This window comes from Mustela erminea, chromosome 3 (assembly GCF_009829155.1).
Source record: "Mustela erminea isolate mMusErm1 chromosome 3, mMusErm1.Pri, whole genome shotgun sequence".
Taxonomy (NCBI): Eukaryota; Metazoa; Chordata; class Mammalia; order Carnivora; family Mustelidae; genus Mustela; species Mustela erminea.
This window is the reverse complement of record NC_045616.1, coordinates 31,553,160-31,568,420: the sequence shown is the minus strand read 5'-3', so window position 1 is coordinate 31,568,420 and position 15,261 is coordinate 31,553,160. Positions and strand designations below refer to the sequence as shown.

General features: G+C 40.0%; 1 protein-coding gene across 1 annotated transcript in view; it reads right to left on the bottom strand.

The window, feature by feature from the left end:
* The window catches only part of EPB41L4A (erythrocyte membrane protein band 4.1 like 4A), a 255,162-nt gene that overhangs the window by 39,796 nt on the left and 200,105 nt on the right, over positions 1 to 15,261 (bottom strand). The window contains exons 13-15 of the mRNA XM_032335554.1: positions 9,134 to 9,224; positions 6,376 to 6,459; positions 5,273 to 5,383 (exon numbers count right to left, since the gene is read on the bottom strand). Of these exons, the coding sequence (XP_032191445.1) occupies positions 5,273 to 5,383; positions 6,376 to 6,459; positions 9,134 to 9,224 (286 nt within the window). The remainder of the gene's footprint in view (positions 1 to 5,272; positions 5,384 to 6,375; positions 6,460 to 9,133; positions 9,225 to 15,261) is intronic.

Genomic DNA, 15,261 nt, shown 5'->3' with positions numbered 1-15,261 from the left:
CAACGTTTGATCATTCAGTCTGGGACATTTTCTTGTACTACTTCTCTAATACTTTCCTCTTCTGCGTTTTTTTCTTGGAAATTTCATTACTCGAATGTTTGATATCCAAGTATGATAATTGCTTATCCTTATGTTCCATATATCTGTTTTATTTTTGTTCTACCTTGGGGATGATCTTCCAAACCTTCTACTAATTATTTTAAATTCTGCTACAGGAATTTTAAGTCTACTTATTCTTCTCTTTGGATATCAATTTTTTTTTCCCTCAGGATAATTATACATTTGGAGCGCCCAGGTGGCTCAGTGTGTTAAGCGTCTGCCTTGAGCTCAGGTCATGATCCCAGGGTCTTGGGATGGAGCCCCTCATGGGCTTCCTGCTCAGTGGGGAGTCTGCTCTCCCTCTCCTTCTGCCCCTCCCCTGAGGTCATGCTATCTCTCAAATAAATAAATAAATCTTTTTTTTTAAAAGATAATTATACCTTTATAACATGTTTCTTATATTGTCTCTATTTCCTATGAGTACACACACACATACACACTGCTTATTGTCTGTTTCAGTCTCTGTCTTTCCAAACAGAAGCTATCTTCACATGCCAAGTGATTACGGCTCTCTCTTTGTATTTAAGAATTCGGCACTAGAAGGACTGGAACCCTCTGGATGGTGCAGAGAATGTTAACTGATGGCTTTGCTGCAGTGTGGAGCAAAGAAATATAGGCAGTCTCAACTATTTCACTGGACGATCCTTTAAAAGTTGGTATCTGTATGTCTCTTCTATTGTATCTGTTTTTCTCATAGTGAGATTCTCTGATCTCCTGCTTGGGAGATACCTATCTGGCTTCTAGCATCTGGGAATGAAGAAGAAAGGAAGCTCTTTAGTAAGCAGAGTTTCACTCTAGATGTTTTTTCCTCCCTGTGGCCAAAATTTCTCCTTCTCTTTTCTCTACAAGTAATTTCCTCTGAAGGTAATTCTCCTCAACCAAGCCGAATAAATGCTGGAGTTTCTCCCAGGTCTGTCAAGGGCTTGGTCTTTGCATTCTATCTACCTAGACAGCATCCCTCTGTTTCATATTTCAATTTACATCTTTACGAAATTTATATTTTAGCCAATAGCCAATCTAGCTCCAGACATATCCAACAACCCATGTGATTCCTGCACTTCGACTTCTTTGCAAAGACACCACAAACGCAACAGACCAAAAACCACTCACAGTTGTCCCTTTCAAGCTTGCCATTTCCTGGTGATTATTACTTCAGTGCATCACACTTCAAGCCTGGATTTTATCCATGACATCAGTCACTCCTTCACCCATCATATCAAACCTCCCAGCTCTATTGATTTTACCTCCAAACAGGTCTCAAAACCACTTCCTTGAATCTCCACATCACCACCTTGGCCCAAGCTCCCATTAGCCTTTGCCAGGACTCACATGGTAGCCCCAGGTCTCTCTCTCCCCTACTTCTCTTCTTCTCTACCTTTTCTCCACAGGACAATAAGGCTCATCTTTACACAATACAAATGTGATCTTGTATTCACATCCTTCTAAAAACTACTGGGTCTAACAACCCAAATCCTCAACAAGGCTCAGGTGTCCTATGAGGTGCTTCTCTCTGGACTCATTTATCCTTCTCATGAATGTTCCCCACTCTTTCCACCCCGAGGCCTCTGCACATGTTAGCTCCTCCACCTCTTTGCCTCTTCTTGTCTCAAATTCCAGCTCAGGCATCCAGCCTGAGAACCTTTCCCTGACCTCCTTGACTCAGCAACACAGCAAAACTTCCCATCATGGTGCCAGTAATAGACGTACTTGAATGGTAAACGTTATCAAGCAGTTATTCTTAGGACATGTGTACTTTTCTGTGTGCATGTTAGGTTTCAGTAATTTTTTTTTGGTTCCCCTAAGCACCACATAACTCTCTCTATATATAAATTTCTAAGTACTCATGCATTTGTAAGATTCATATATTTCTTCCCCAACAAACTGTAAACTCCTAAAGGGCAAAAACTTTCTCTAGTGCTGTTTAAAAGTGCCTGCATGAAGTAGGCACTCAATAAACTTTCCTGAGTATAGAGATGCATAGGGGTGAAAATAAATTGTACTAAAAGTAAGTAGGCTGGGTTGCTTTTTCTAGAACAGGAATGTTTAAACAAGCAGGCTTCAGGGTCTCCATGAACCATGAAAATTTTATGAAAGTGTGTATGTTTATTTAATTATGTACCTTTCTCCCCCTAAGGAATGATCCAACCTTTCATCAGATTTTCAGAGTTCTGTCATCCAAAAAGGTTAAGAACCAGTGTTGTAAACTCAGCCAGAATTTGAAAGATGTACCCATCTAATGACAAACAACTGGCAAAATATAAAATTCGGTATCTTTTGCAAAATACACGTTATTCTGGCATCCATAACAAAATAGAATTTCCTATTATCAAATTTAAGTCCTTGAGATTCTTTCATGGTGCTGACAAATCTGTTTTAAATGTCAGAGTTACCCTAGCCATGCAGGGATTTGTGCCTCCAGGACAAGAGAAATACCTGTGAAGATAAAGCCAGACTGAAAGGGACAGGGACATTCAGAGGGCATTTACAGTAGAAAGGAACAAAGAATGAGATTTAGCTCTTCTTTGCCAGCATGTAGCAAGGGCTGGTTTCCTCAAAACACGCATGCCCAATAAAAGACCTTTCAAGTGATACACATAACCAGACAGAAGGCACTATGGCTGCTCGGACAAAAAGATTCTCTTCCCTGTAAATCAAAACAGGCTTTTCCCTGGACTGTGCCAATGAAAGGATCCTGTGTCTACTCCCCACAATTACTCATCTGTATTTCACAGGAAGCCAACACACACAAAAATGTGTCTCAATATAGAAGCCATTAAGGCTAGATTTAAAAATGTATATGCTCCAAACTATTTCAAACCTCCCAGCCCTATTGATTTTACCTCCGAACAGGTCTCAAAACCATCCACTTCCTTAAAATCTCCACATCACCACCTTGGCCCAAGCTCCCATTAGCCTTTGCCAGGACTCACATGGTAGCCCCAGGTCTCTCTTTCCCCTACTTCTCTCTTCCACTGTTTCTCCACAGGACAGTTAAGACTCATCTTTACACAATACAAATGTGATCTTATATTTACAATCTTTCTAAAAACTACAGGGTTTGGGAAACCCAGTTGGGGAAAAAACTAATGTAAATTTTGGTTTTATTTTAGCAAAACTTGATAAATTCATTTCCGAGTAAATCAAAATGACCATCTGCTCGACATGTACAATTATATTACTTAGGGAATGCAGTCAAAGTATGCTAGTAATGAAGAATGAGAAACTATAGAAACATACCTATTTAACAATAATCATGAAGTGTCAAATTCTTAAAATATGTAGTGATTCCCACTAACCTTGCCCCCCCCAAAACACACATACACACACAAATGTATTTTAAAGTATTGCCTGGGTATTGTGGTATTGCCTGGGTTTTAAGTGTTGTCCAAGTTGAACCAATCCTTAATAGGGAGGGCAGGAAATCTTTCTCCCTCTCTATTTAAATGATGATTTATTATCCCTGCCGTTTACAGATGTACAGATCTGGATTCCAATCACACACGACAGCTACCTGCATCCCCCAGACTCCTTTTGTCATCGAGGCCAAGGGCTTTCCACTTTCCACTGGTACACAGCCCCATCCCAAACCCATCAATAATCTCCCTTGTTTGGACAAGACTGGAAGTCTGAAACTACATTTTCTCAGATTCCTTTGCCTGCTGGGTTCCACTTAGAGAGGCACTCAGGTGAGATCTGAAGGCAAGAGCGAAGGGGAGGCAAGTTTGCTTCTGACATAGCTCTGGCATTCACTCTGGCACTCCTGAGCAGTAGAAGCCCCCAGCATTAGCTACAGAGGTGGCTCCTCTGGAAGGGGTAGCAAGAGTATTTGCTACATCAGCAGTTCCCATAGCAATGCCAGCAGCAAGCACAGATTCATGAAGGCTAGCTCCAAGGCGGAAAAAGCCTTCGTCCCGCCAGCCCAGAACCAGTACAGCATCCAGATCTCAGGGTGCACCTCCCTGCCTTTAGTTCCTCCAGAGCTACTCAAATTTGCATGCAATTTCTCACTTTAATCCCTCTCTGGTGGAAATGCCTACTGGTTAAATGATAAAGGCCATTTTCCACAAAGTTATTATGAGCATCCATAATATATAGCACGCAATTTTGCTCAGAACATGAAACATAATAAATGTAAACTATTATCCCTTTGTTCTGTCTAATCACCGTGCTCATGATTTAGCTCCTCCTTTTCAGACCTATGAGGGGAAGGTGTTGCTGACCTTTGTCTCCTTAACCATCAAAGGATTTCGGTGAAGCTGTACCTTGAGAAAGCTGGGAAACATGACTCAGGGAAACTGGAAGAAGCCAAAGGAAATGAACCAAGGATGGACCAGCAAGTAAGTATCAATAAGGGCAGAGAAGAAAGAAAGGCTTCTGTTTCCCTGATCCACGGTGATCAAGTTGATGGTTATCTGAGAACATGACATGAACCTGTCATAATTAGAAAAGTCACTTACAAAATACCAGTATGTAGGTACTCAAAATAAAACAGTCTCTGTGAAGTAGGAATGAAATGAATTTCACTGGTTAGTCATTTCTAGGTCTTCTTCTCTCGCACCTGTCACATTTCCCAGCCGGCTTTTTAGAAAGTCCCAAACTTCTACATATGGACTTTTTTAAAAAAATTAAGTACATTCAAACATAATCACAAAAACAACCTGACCTGCTGGGTAAAATGTAACAGGATCCATTTTTCCTGTGTTTTGAAAGGGGTTTTACTCAAGTTTATGCAACAATAGTCTGGAGAACAGAGTGCTAAGCCTGAGCTAAGATTTACCTATAATTTTATCTTCTCAGATCAGAATATTTAGTATCTTTGATATATAAAAATATATCACTAATGCAATACATATTATATATACTATATAATATATATTGTTAAAATAGATATCTAAGCTTTTTTTTTTTAACTTATCAGTCTTAAGTGCCATACAGGGAGCAAGTTTCCTACCAGTATTTTATGAAATTATTCTCTGAAATTTAGGCTGTTTAAAGAGAAATGCTTCAGGATGCCTAACTCATTTTATCTCAAAAAAAAAAAAAAAAAAAAGTAAGCTTTCTGTTACCTTGGGAGGACAGTCACGATATTATGAGAATAACTTGTGACAGAACTGTGACTGGGACCCAGAGGTTCTGTTGCAAATTTAAAACCAAGGGGCTACGTTGAGCTCACCTCCTCCTCGTTGGCTGGACAGAGTCATCGCTCCCACAGGAGGGGTTTCGGCGGCGCGTGTAGGGGAACTTCGGGGATTTCATGCGGTCATTGGGAGAGTGGTAGAGTCCACTGCAGGGGAAGAGGAAGGGTCAATAGTGCCCACAGAGGGCCTGAAGGAGCAGACAGCCCAGTCCCAGGCTACACAAGTATTTGCCCCCTCAGGGATATACTAGATCACAGGCACATAGTTCTCTTTGCTGACAAGATTTACTGAAAGAAAATGGAGGTAAGATCTGGCAAATCAGATCCTAAGAGTCGTTATCTTTCAGGAATGGATTTGTGTCACTGGCCTTCAATGGTAAGAAAGGAACACCCAAGTGATGGTAATAATAACAATCTGCATATACAACAAACTTACCATATTCCATGCACTGACTGAGCTAAAAGCTTTAAATTCCTTATCCTAGCAAATCTTCATATCAGCCACAATCGCTGGGTTACAATTATTAGGCCCACGTAACAGAAGAGAAAGTGGAAATACGGAATGTTTAATTGAGTGGCCCAAGTAAAAGAGCTAAGAAGTGGCCAGTTAGGATTTGAACCCCTGGTCGTCGTAGCTGGGATCCCCCTGACTCTAAAGTCAGTAAGGTATAATGCAGGTCTGTTGCTGGTTTGGTAGCTGTGGACAGATAGAAACGAAATATATGGATATTTTTGTGAATAAAGTTCTTCATTAGTCCTCAAATATAATTTTCAAGTATAGTTTTTAAAGAAATGTACAGTAGAGGGGATTATCATTAATATGTCATTTAGAGTTCAAAAATATACTCTCTTACTCTAAGCCATGGTAACAATATTCCAGGTAGTGTCTTAATACACACTGGTCTCCCTTCCTGTCTTCCAGGAGAAAGTTTCACCTTAGGACACATCCTGTTGACTTCTACTTCGAAAGTTCTCAGTCATGCTGATTTTAGGAATCTGACTGCCTTGTCCACAGCTAGCAACATCCAGTCACAAAGCAGTTGGATTCCATTATTTAATTGGATTCCGTTATTTAATGCATTGTGATGGCTAATCCCATTTCTACTGTTCGCCATGAGAAAAACGATGATTCTTTTTACCTCTGGGGGCCGTGGTCTTCCCATGGTGCATGAGATTTGCTTCTTTGGGTATCAGGGCTGTTTTCATTCTTTGCTTTCTTAAAGCTTTAATTTAAAAAAGAAAAAAAAACATGGACTATATATTAACTGGAGAATAAAAGGAAGTTCACTCACATATTTCCTTCTTCAGTGAAACTGTTTAACAAATGTTTTAAAATGTGTTTTTATACCCGTGACTCATTCTAAAAAGGGTAGGAGGTGGCTGCCTAAAAAAATTCACATCTCCAGCAAGTATTTTTGGGCTCCCCTCCACCATTTTTTCCTAGTATTACTGCTTTAAGTCAACAAAAGCCAGGTCATCCACTGTTAGGAAACTTGGAAGACAAGTCTATCTGCAAGACAGGAAGCAAGGGCAAGGACAGAGGCAAGAAAAGAAAGCTGACAAGGAAGGAAAGCTGGAGTATTACGGCTCCTGAGGCCGGCTCCTTCTTTTCAGCTCTGGACTTCAGTCTAAATCTGAGCAGGTGGGTCAGCCGTGGACAAGTTCAGGCTACCCAAACCGACCTTTCCCAGCCCCTAGCTTCCGCCCTATCTTGGCTTCATCCTTCCAAATCAGAAGGACTTCCAAATGCTATTTCCTGACCTAGTATCATCTTTCTGCCTGAAGAATGTAAATATAACTGAGCTGTTACTCAATCTCAACAAATTGTTTTAGACACACATGGGGAGATACAGAGGAAAGGACTCATCAGAAGCCCCAGGCCTCCACTGAAGGAGGGGAGATGTATTCCCTCTCACATCCCCAGAGTCTCAGCCCCAGGAAAAGATAGAGCTACTTAATTTCTAGCTCACATTTAACCCTGGATTTTTGAGGAATCCCCTATATAAGTTGTCCTCGAACATGGTCATAGCAGGGTTCTTTGTAACAGTCAACAAAGAAGAGAGAGGGAAAAAAATGACCAGGTCATTCCAAAAAAGGAAAATAAACTTGTATCCTAGGAGACTACACCCATACAGGAATTAATATAAAGCTAAAAAATTATGTATTTGACAAAGGCACTTAACTCATCATATTAGCATATAGTAGGTAGGTTTTAATTTTTGACCAATACATTCTTTTGATTAAATAATCTTTGGAAGATCAAGTGCCCCAAAATCTTATTTTTGAGGTGAGAAGTAATAAATACAATGCATACTTACTAGTAGGAAGTGTGTGTGTTTAATCAATGAGAAAGAAAAAGGGAGACTGAGAAATTCAGAGGGCAGATGAAAGGGGAAATGGGAGAGCAGGCGAAAGTTAGAGAAAAATGAAATCCTAATTCCATTTATTTTATTTTATTTTATTCATTTCATTAATTGCATTCACTCCCTAAGCCATTTCTCATCTGGAACTTGAGTGGGAAAATCAGGCAGCACTTCAGGTATCAGTCCTATTGACAAGAAAACCGTTGTAAAGGGGACTGAACTTCTGTACATTCTAAGAAGGCTGGGGATCTGAATTTCATGGCAGATTACTGTTCTTATGTTGGATTTAGCATAAGCATACCCTGTACATACAGATTAAGCTGACCCTCTATACACAGCTGTGAGGCTGACCAAGGCCAGCTAGGCCAACTAAAGAGCATGCAAAAAAGGCAAAGACCCTGTCATTCCAGAAAGAATCCATGAAGGGAGTGTCCTGGAACTAAACAAAAGACAACGTAAGCAAAACCCTGGGGAAAACATCACAACTCTGAGAATCCTCCTATCTTAGAATTCTTTTGCTAGAAAATTGCAAATTGTAAGCCTCCACGTAGCCCCAAACCTACTGAATGAAGACGCTATTATTTACTAACGAGATGGAGAAGATGATCAAAGTCTGCCAGGGTCACGTATTTCTGACTGCTTGGACTCAGAAGCTAGTGCAGTAGACAAAGTGAGCTGATGAAAGCTGCTCATTGTACTTCTCAAATGCTGTTCCGTGGATATAAATGGAGATAGGAAAAACTGACGCTGAAACAGTATCTTCACAGAGAACAAGGCTGATCTTTCATGGAAACAAGCCATGTAATATATTGAGAGAAGGTCTTTCCACTGGGGAATGCCACTGGGAAAATTGACGCAGAAGACCATGACACCTCTTCATACATATGCAATCACTGACTTCCGGAGCCCTGCGCCTCTAAATGCTGTAAGCCCTCTTCCCAGGGCCACAGTTCAGTGCACCGCGGTAATGAACACAGTACATTAAACATGAATATCATCAACTTTATTTCACAGGTCCCTCTGAGTAAGTCCATTATAGCATGCCATTTTAAAAAATCACGTGGAATTGTCCCTCTGCTGCCGAGAATGGGACCACAGACTGAGAGATCACCATGCTGTGACAGCAGGAGCATTTCCTTCAGATGAGAGAGGCAGGTCCTGCTGTTCATACTCCACTGGCATTTTATTTATTTATTTTTTAAGATTTTATTTATTTTTTTGACAGAGAGAGATCACAAGTAGGCACAGAAGCAGGCAGAGAGAAAGGAGGAAGCAGGCTTCCTGCTGAGCAGAGAGCCCAATGCGGGGCTCGATCCCAGGACCCTGGGATCATGACCTGAGCTGAAGGCAGAGGCTCAACCCACTGAGCCACGCAGGGGCCCCTCCACTGGCATTTTAAATGATTCTTTGGCTCATTCACTATTTAAACCAAAAGTATGAACTATCAAAGTAAAAAGATTCTTCACCTCGCCAACAGGAAAAAATTTTTTTGTGACAGCATACTGTTATGAGTTCTTTCACTTAACCGACTGACCTTTTTATTGGTGAAGGTGCAATAATTTTAGTCGTTCCTTCATTTTCTCCATTGTCCATGTTTGCTGTTACCCGATTTATGCTGTTTGAGCCTAGTAGCAAAGAGCGGTAAGGAAAGATGGAAGAAAAGAGTGGTGAAAAACAAACAAACAAAAAATCACACAGAAACCAAAAAGTTATTTTAAAAATGCAACTTTAGGGACATCATGGCGCATTTTATTAATAAATTATAATTCTAAATAAATAATGAATCACCCAATAAATCTAAGGTATTATTCCCTGACACGTACTAAGCCCTCAACATAACAGCATCTAAGAGGGTCTTAGATATGACACCGCTTGAAAATGGGCCCTTTTGAAATTTTAAGAGTTAACTAAGTCCCCATATCGTGGATATTCTTTAGACTGCTGAAATAGGATTCTAAAATATTTAGTGGTATATATTGGTATGTAAGACCTAATAATCAGTCCCTGATTAACTATCGTGAAGAAATTACTGTTTTTGGCATGCCATGATAGCCCCCATTCTAAATCAAAGCAAAAATACTCCAACTCATAATGCAAACGGCAAAAAAAGAGTAATACAGATGTTATTTCTATTATTCACATGTTAAAAAAAAAAGTTTTCAATTTTTTTTTTATACAAACATCTCTAAAAGCCTAAAACTGTTTAAAAGCTACTATTCCACATATCTGCATCCATGCTAGACATACCAGCAGAGGGAGCCCCCAGTAGACACAATGTTGGAAATCACGATCCAAATAAAGATAAGTAGCCAGGCCCACCTGGGGAAGTCTGGATCCCATTCTCAGGACACAGGCTGATAAGCCTGCAGAGGTGACATGTGAGCACTGATGGTGACCATTTTCAAGTGGTGTGTGAAATCACACCACTCTCGAAAGCACAGGGGAGACCAGCAAGGGGATGCCTAAAGCCCTCATTCAATTAAAACTCTGTGGGACATACAGGTGCATCTTCAGACTGGCATCCTACAGAAATATGTCTAGAGTTCAAGTCCTTTGATCCAAAGTGTGATCACCACTAAGCACTTATAGTTTTTTAATCATGAGTTGAGTCTGTAATACTATTAAAAGCTAATATTTATTGAGCACTTACTATGTGTCAGGTGCTATCCCAAGCACTTCATTTACTTATATAATTTTCAAAATAACCCTATAAGGTAGATACTAATATTATCCCTATTTTTAAAAATAAAAAAAATGGGCCTTTCCCAAGGTCCCATACACCATGAGTAAGGGAACCAGCTTTGAAACCCAGCAGTCCAGCTCTAGAGACTTAAGCTCTAAACCACCATGATACATGGCCTTCCACGTGCCATGTGCACCCCACTCTCAAACAGTTCAATGGTCAGTGTAAATAGGGGTGCCCAGGGCACCTGGGTGGCTCAGTTGATGGGGCAACTGCCTTTGGCTCGGGTCATAATCCTGGAGTCTCGGGATCAAGTCCCGCATGGGGCTCCCTGTTTGGCGGGGAGTCTATGTCTCCCTACCCCTTCTCGCGCTCTCTCTCTCACACACACCCCCTCAAATAAATAAAATATTTAAAAAAATAAAAATCTATATACAAACAAACAAACAGGGGTGCCTGGATGGCTCAGTCAGTTAAGCATCTGCCTTCAGCTCCAGTCACGATCCCAGGGTCCTGGGATTGAGACCCACGTCTGGTTCCCTGTTCAGAGGGGAGTCTGCTTCTCCTTCTGCCCCTCCTCCCACTCATGCGCATGTGCACACAAGCACATGCGCTCTCGCTCTCTCTCAAATAAATAAAATCTTTAGAAAAAAAAAGTCAGTGTAAATTAAGGGTCCATCGGAAGAGAAATACTCTTCAGAACATTTGGAGGCATGTTTGACAACTCATCAGGAAAAATTAACATTAATGAATACTCCTTGGACAGAGAGAATGGTGGTTTCAACAAAGAGCTTCTAAAACTATCATAGTAAGAAATTTGACTTGGATTCAGTATCTGAATTTTATTCCTATTTTGGAATCCTGAAATGTAAAGTAAGTCTGATATCTATGTGCCCTAAAGGTAAGTTCATGTTGGCGCAATATTCAGAATCCAAGCTTTAGGAAAGCTGTTTGGAGTTTACAGAAAATGTCACCAGCCACAACGAATGGGACAAAAACAGTTCCCGTGAACTACCCCATGTGCCATGGGAGGTTGGCAGTGGCTGGTCATTGTCTATTCTGCCATAACCATTAGTAACAGTCCCAAGTGCAGATTCCCAAAGTTGCAGGCTCAGATATGAGCTGGAGCTGCTTTTCCACAGTGTAGATCCATGTGGGACAGCCCTGGGCCCTGGCAGGAGGGGTTAATTCATCCATGCTCTAGACAGTAGGTATGCCCAGACCTTAATATTTTTATTGTTCCTAATAAACTTTTTTAAAATGTGGTATTGTTTTCAGCAGGTACTACTAATTTAAACTGTAAATGAAGGGACCTACACTAAACTGGGGCCGTTCCCCACCACCACCACTAGGAGAGAGGAAGGAACACCGCAGAGAGCTCAATGCCCAGCGCCAATAATGCCAACGGAAGCAGCACTGAGCAAAGCTGAACATCACAGGAACAGAAACCCTGTGCGACTAGCCTAAGAGTAAGCCCAGGCCTGCTTCTCTTCTCATCTCTTTAGACCGATTATTAGTCCTCTCTTACTACTGATCACCTCAGAGAGAGTGAGAGTGTTTAACCCTTTTGCCTCATTTCCTTCTGTCTGAATGTTCTGACAAATTAATAAAGAGTAGACAAATCCAGGAATATTTTCAAACAGAAAAGTTTCAAACTAAGTATGTGTATATATTTTCTAAATAAACCCATGCCTGGCTATTCACAACATCCGAATAATTTTTGAGATGAAACATAAGATGAGTGTTTTTCCAAAAGAATTTCAGTTTTTAAAAACCCCCACATACATGCTGTCTCTCAAACACTCAGCAACAATTTAGCCAGGCTTCTTCAAAATAAATTGTTTGACTGTCAGGACTATTTTACTAACCTAACAGTCATAGAATTTTCATATGCACCGCATAAACAAATAAGGTATTGGCAGTAATAAAATCTAATTCATGGTTCTTTTATATTCCAAACAGCGGAATACTAGCCAGAAATCTATTGAAATGTATTCCTCTTCTCTATAACTACGTGAGCTGAACAAGCCTGGGGTTTAAAAAGATTGAGGAAAAGAGAGTACGGGGGGGTGGGGGGAAGCTACTTATAAGCATGAACTTTGTGGGAGCATTTCTGAAGGATACCCTCATACGACACTCATTTGCTTAACTATAACTTGGGCTTTTCTATTCATAGATGTAAGACTCTGAAAAAGCCCTAATTAGGCAATATTTCTTACCTTTCTGTATGTTGCTAAAGGTGCACTTAAAAGTAATAACTATACTTTTAAAATGCCATATTTTAGCTAAGTAGGTCAAACGAGTGAGATGTTATCACAGTACCATTTGAGAAGAAAGGTAAGCAATTCAGTCAAGCTGGGTTGTGTTGGTTACTGAACTCTACCAAAGCGAGAGAAATAGATACACATTATTGAGGTTTCCCTTTTTTTTTTTAATTTGATTTATTTGTCTATGAGAAGGAGAGTATGAGTGCGGTGAGAGGCAGAAGGAGAGGGAGAAGCAGACTACCCGCTGAGCTGGGAGCCCAACACAGGGCTTGATCTCAGGACCCCAGGGTCTTGACCTGAGCCAAAGTCAGACACTTCACTGACTGAGCCACCCAAGCGTCCCATTATTGGGGTTTCCTGACTCTCCATGTTTCTGATATGTACTCCTGTTTTCCTTTCCAAGCTTCTTTTCCCCCAACTCCATCCTAGCACCTTTCAGAACCATCCCTTGTACATTAGCTCAGATGCCTGGGCTATGGAGAAACAAACCCATCAACACTAAAAGGCTCGTGTTTTCAAGTATTACTGGCCAGAGAATAGTTCCATTGTAAAGAGGAAAAGGAGAAGCCAAATATTAACTAAAATAATTAACTGATCACAATGGAATTCCAGGCACTGCTCTAGGAGATATTTTCAGGGTGGAAAAATCCTTTTCCCTCACTCCTTTTTCACTGTAAATTATAATAGACCACCAGAAAAGAATATAACATATAGATACAAACAGTTTAACAAATAATTATAAAATGAACAGCTATTTAGCCACTATCTACTTCAAGAAATAAAATATCGAGGGCAATTTTCCTACATTATACAAATCACTCCATTTGGGGCAAACAACTGTTTACCATCTAAAATATCTAGAGATAACGAATTATGAAATATGAATTATGTATATATTTAATAAAATATACACTAAAATTATTTTTTAATTATTAGTAAATGTTTAGGCCACAAAAATCTTAATAAAATGATGGACACATTACTGTACTGCTCCCTATTAGCACAGTGCTTTACCTGTGGTAGGCATCAATCCACAAAGGTCTACTCTAAGGGACGTGCTTGTTTCTATTTTTTCCACTAGAAAGGAACATTCAAGATAATGATGTTATTTTGTAGAAGTATGAAAACTAAGCCCCCCCCCAAAAAAAATCTGTATGTGGAGCTATGGGAAATACAGAAAGAGGATCTGTAGCCATATCCTACAGGACTAGGCTACTTCTTAGAGTTTTGAAAACTACCTTCTGCCATAACTCACTGTTTTTCTAAATGACAGCTGTAGATTATAACAGAAATCTGTTATTGATATCAGCATTTTACTAACTAAATTATTGATAATTTATTGATATATGGTTATTGATATTGGTTATTTTTTTTTAAAAAAGATTTTATTTATTTATTTATTTGACAGAGAGAGAAATCACAAGTAGGAGGAGAGTCAGGCAGAGAGAGAGAGAGAAGCAGGCTCTCGCTGAGCAAAGAGCCCGATGCGGGGCTCGATCCCAGGACACTGAGATCATGACCTGAGCCGAAGGCAGCGGCTTAATCCACTGAGCCACCCAGGCGCCCCTTGATATTGGTTATTAAGTCTCCTTGTAAATCTGTATTTTATTTTAGATAAAGTATTAATGATGCCCCTGCTTGTGCTCTCTCACTCTCTCAGTCAAGTAAGTAAGTAAAATCTTAAAAAACATATATTAATGCTAGCAAGACCACTTACAGTTAGGAGCACCCAATTCATTACACATGGTACTCACATTAAAAAGACAACAGGCTTTATTTCAAGAGGCTAGTCCCATTTGGAAGAGTAGCTCATCAGGGAACTGCCATTGTCTATTAAGGAGCCGTATCTAATTCCTTCTCTGGGCTGTCAGTCACTGCAGCTTAATATGGGCGCACACAACTCCCTACAGTTTAGGCAACACTACAATGCCAGCGTCCAAGGCTCTGTGGCATTTTGCTTGTTCAATTTCAACACCCTATACGCAAACGCTTCCAGTCCATGTGCATCAGACCACTACTAGGCTTTTGTGTGGTTTGGTTCTGTTCACCTTTGAGTGCCCTCACCTTAAAGGACCCTGGCCTTCAGTTTAGGAGAAGTGGCTGTCAGAAACAGAATCAACTTTCCCAGGATCTATTTAGCTACTTGACCTGGAGGCAATTCTTAAAAGTCAGCCCTAGGATGTCAAGACTTGGTGATGAATATACATGGATTTTCAGTTATAAAAACACTTTGCATTTAAATGGTACTAGGGGTCTCACAAAATCTGTTTGTGCTCAATTTGACACCTGTCAACCTAAATTAAATTTTTGATGTTATTTAAATGTTGCCAATGCTTTTAATTTACAGAGTGGGCATGAGGATGAATGTGTGGCGTTAAATGAAAAAAGATGTATTTGGCAAGTGAAATGCCTTATTCGGTTGTATGAGGGAAAGGACAAATAGCCAGTAAGTAAAGCAGGACTGTAATATATAAATGATTTCATTAAAAGAACTCTCAAATATGATAAATTTGTAAATTTTGAGGTTTAAATTTTATCCCATTTATTCACTTTTTCTTATCTAAATTATTAAAAAAAAAAAAAAACCCTGTATCTGATGCTTAAGACAAATAATCAGGACAGATTATAACCATTCCCAACACGATAATTACGTATTAGGTTTCAGTAAAACTAATCTGATTTTACATTAGCTAACCCAATGCAATTTATCAG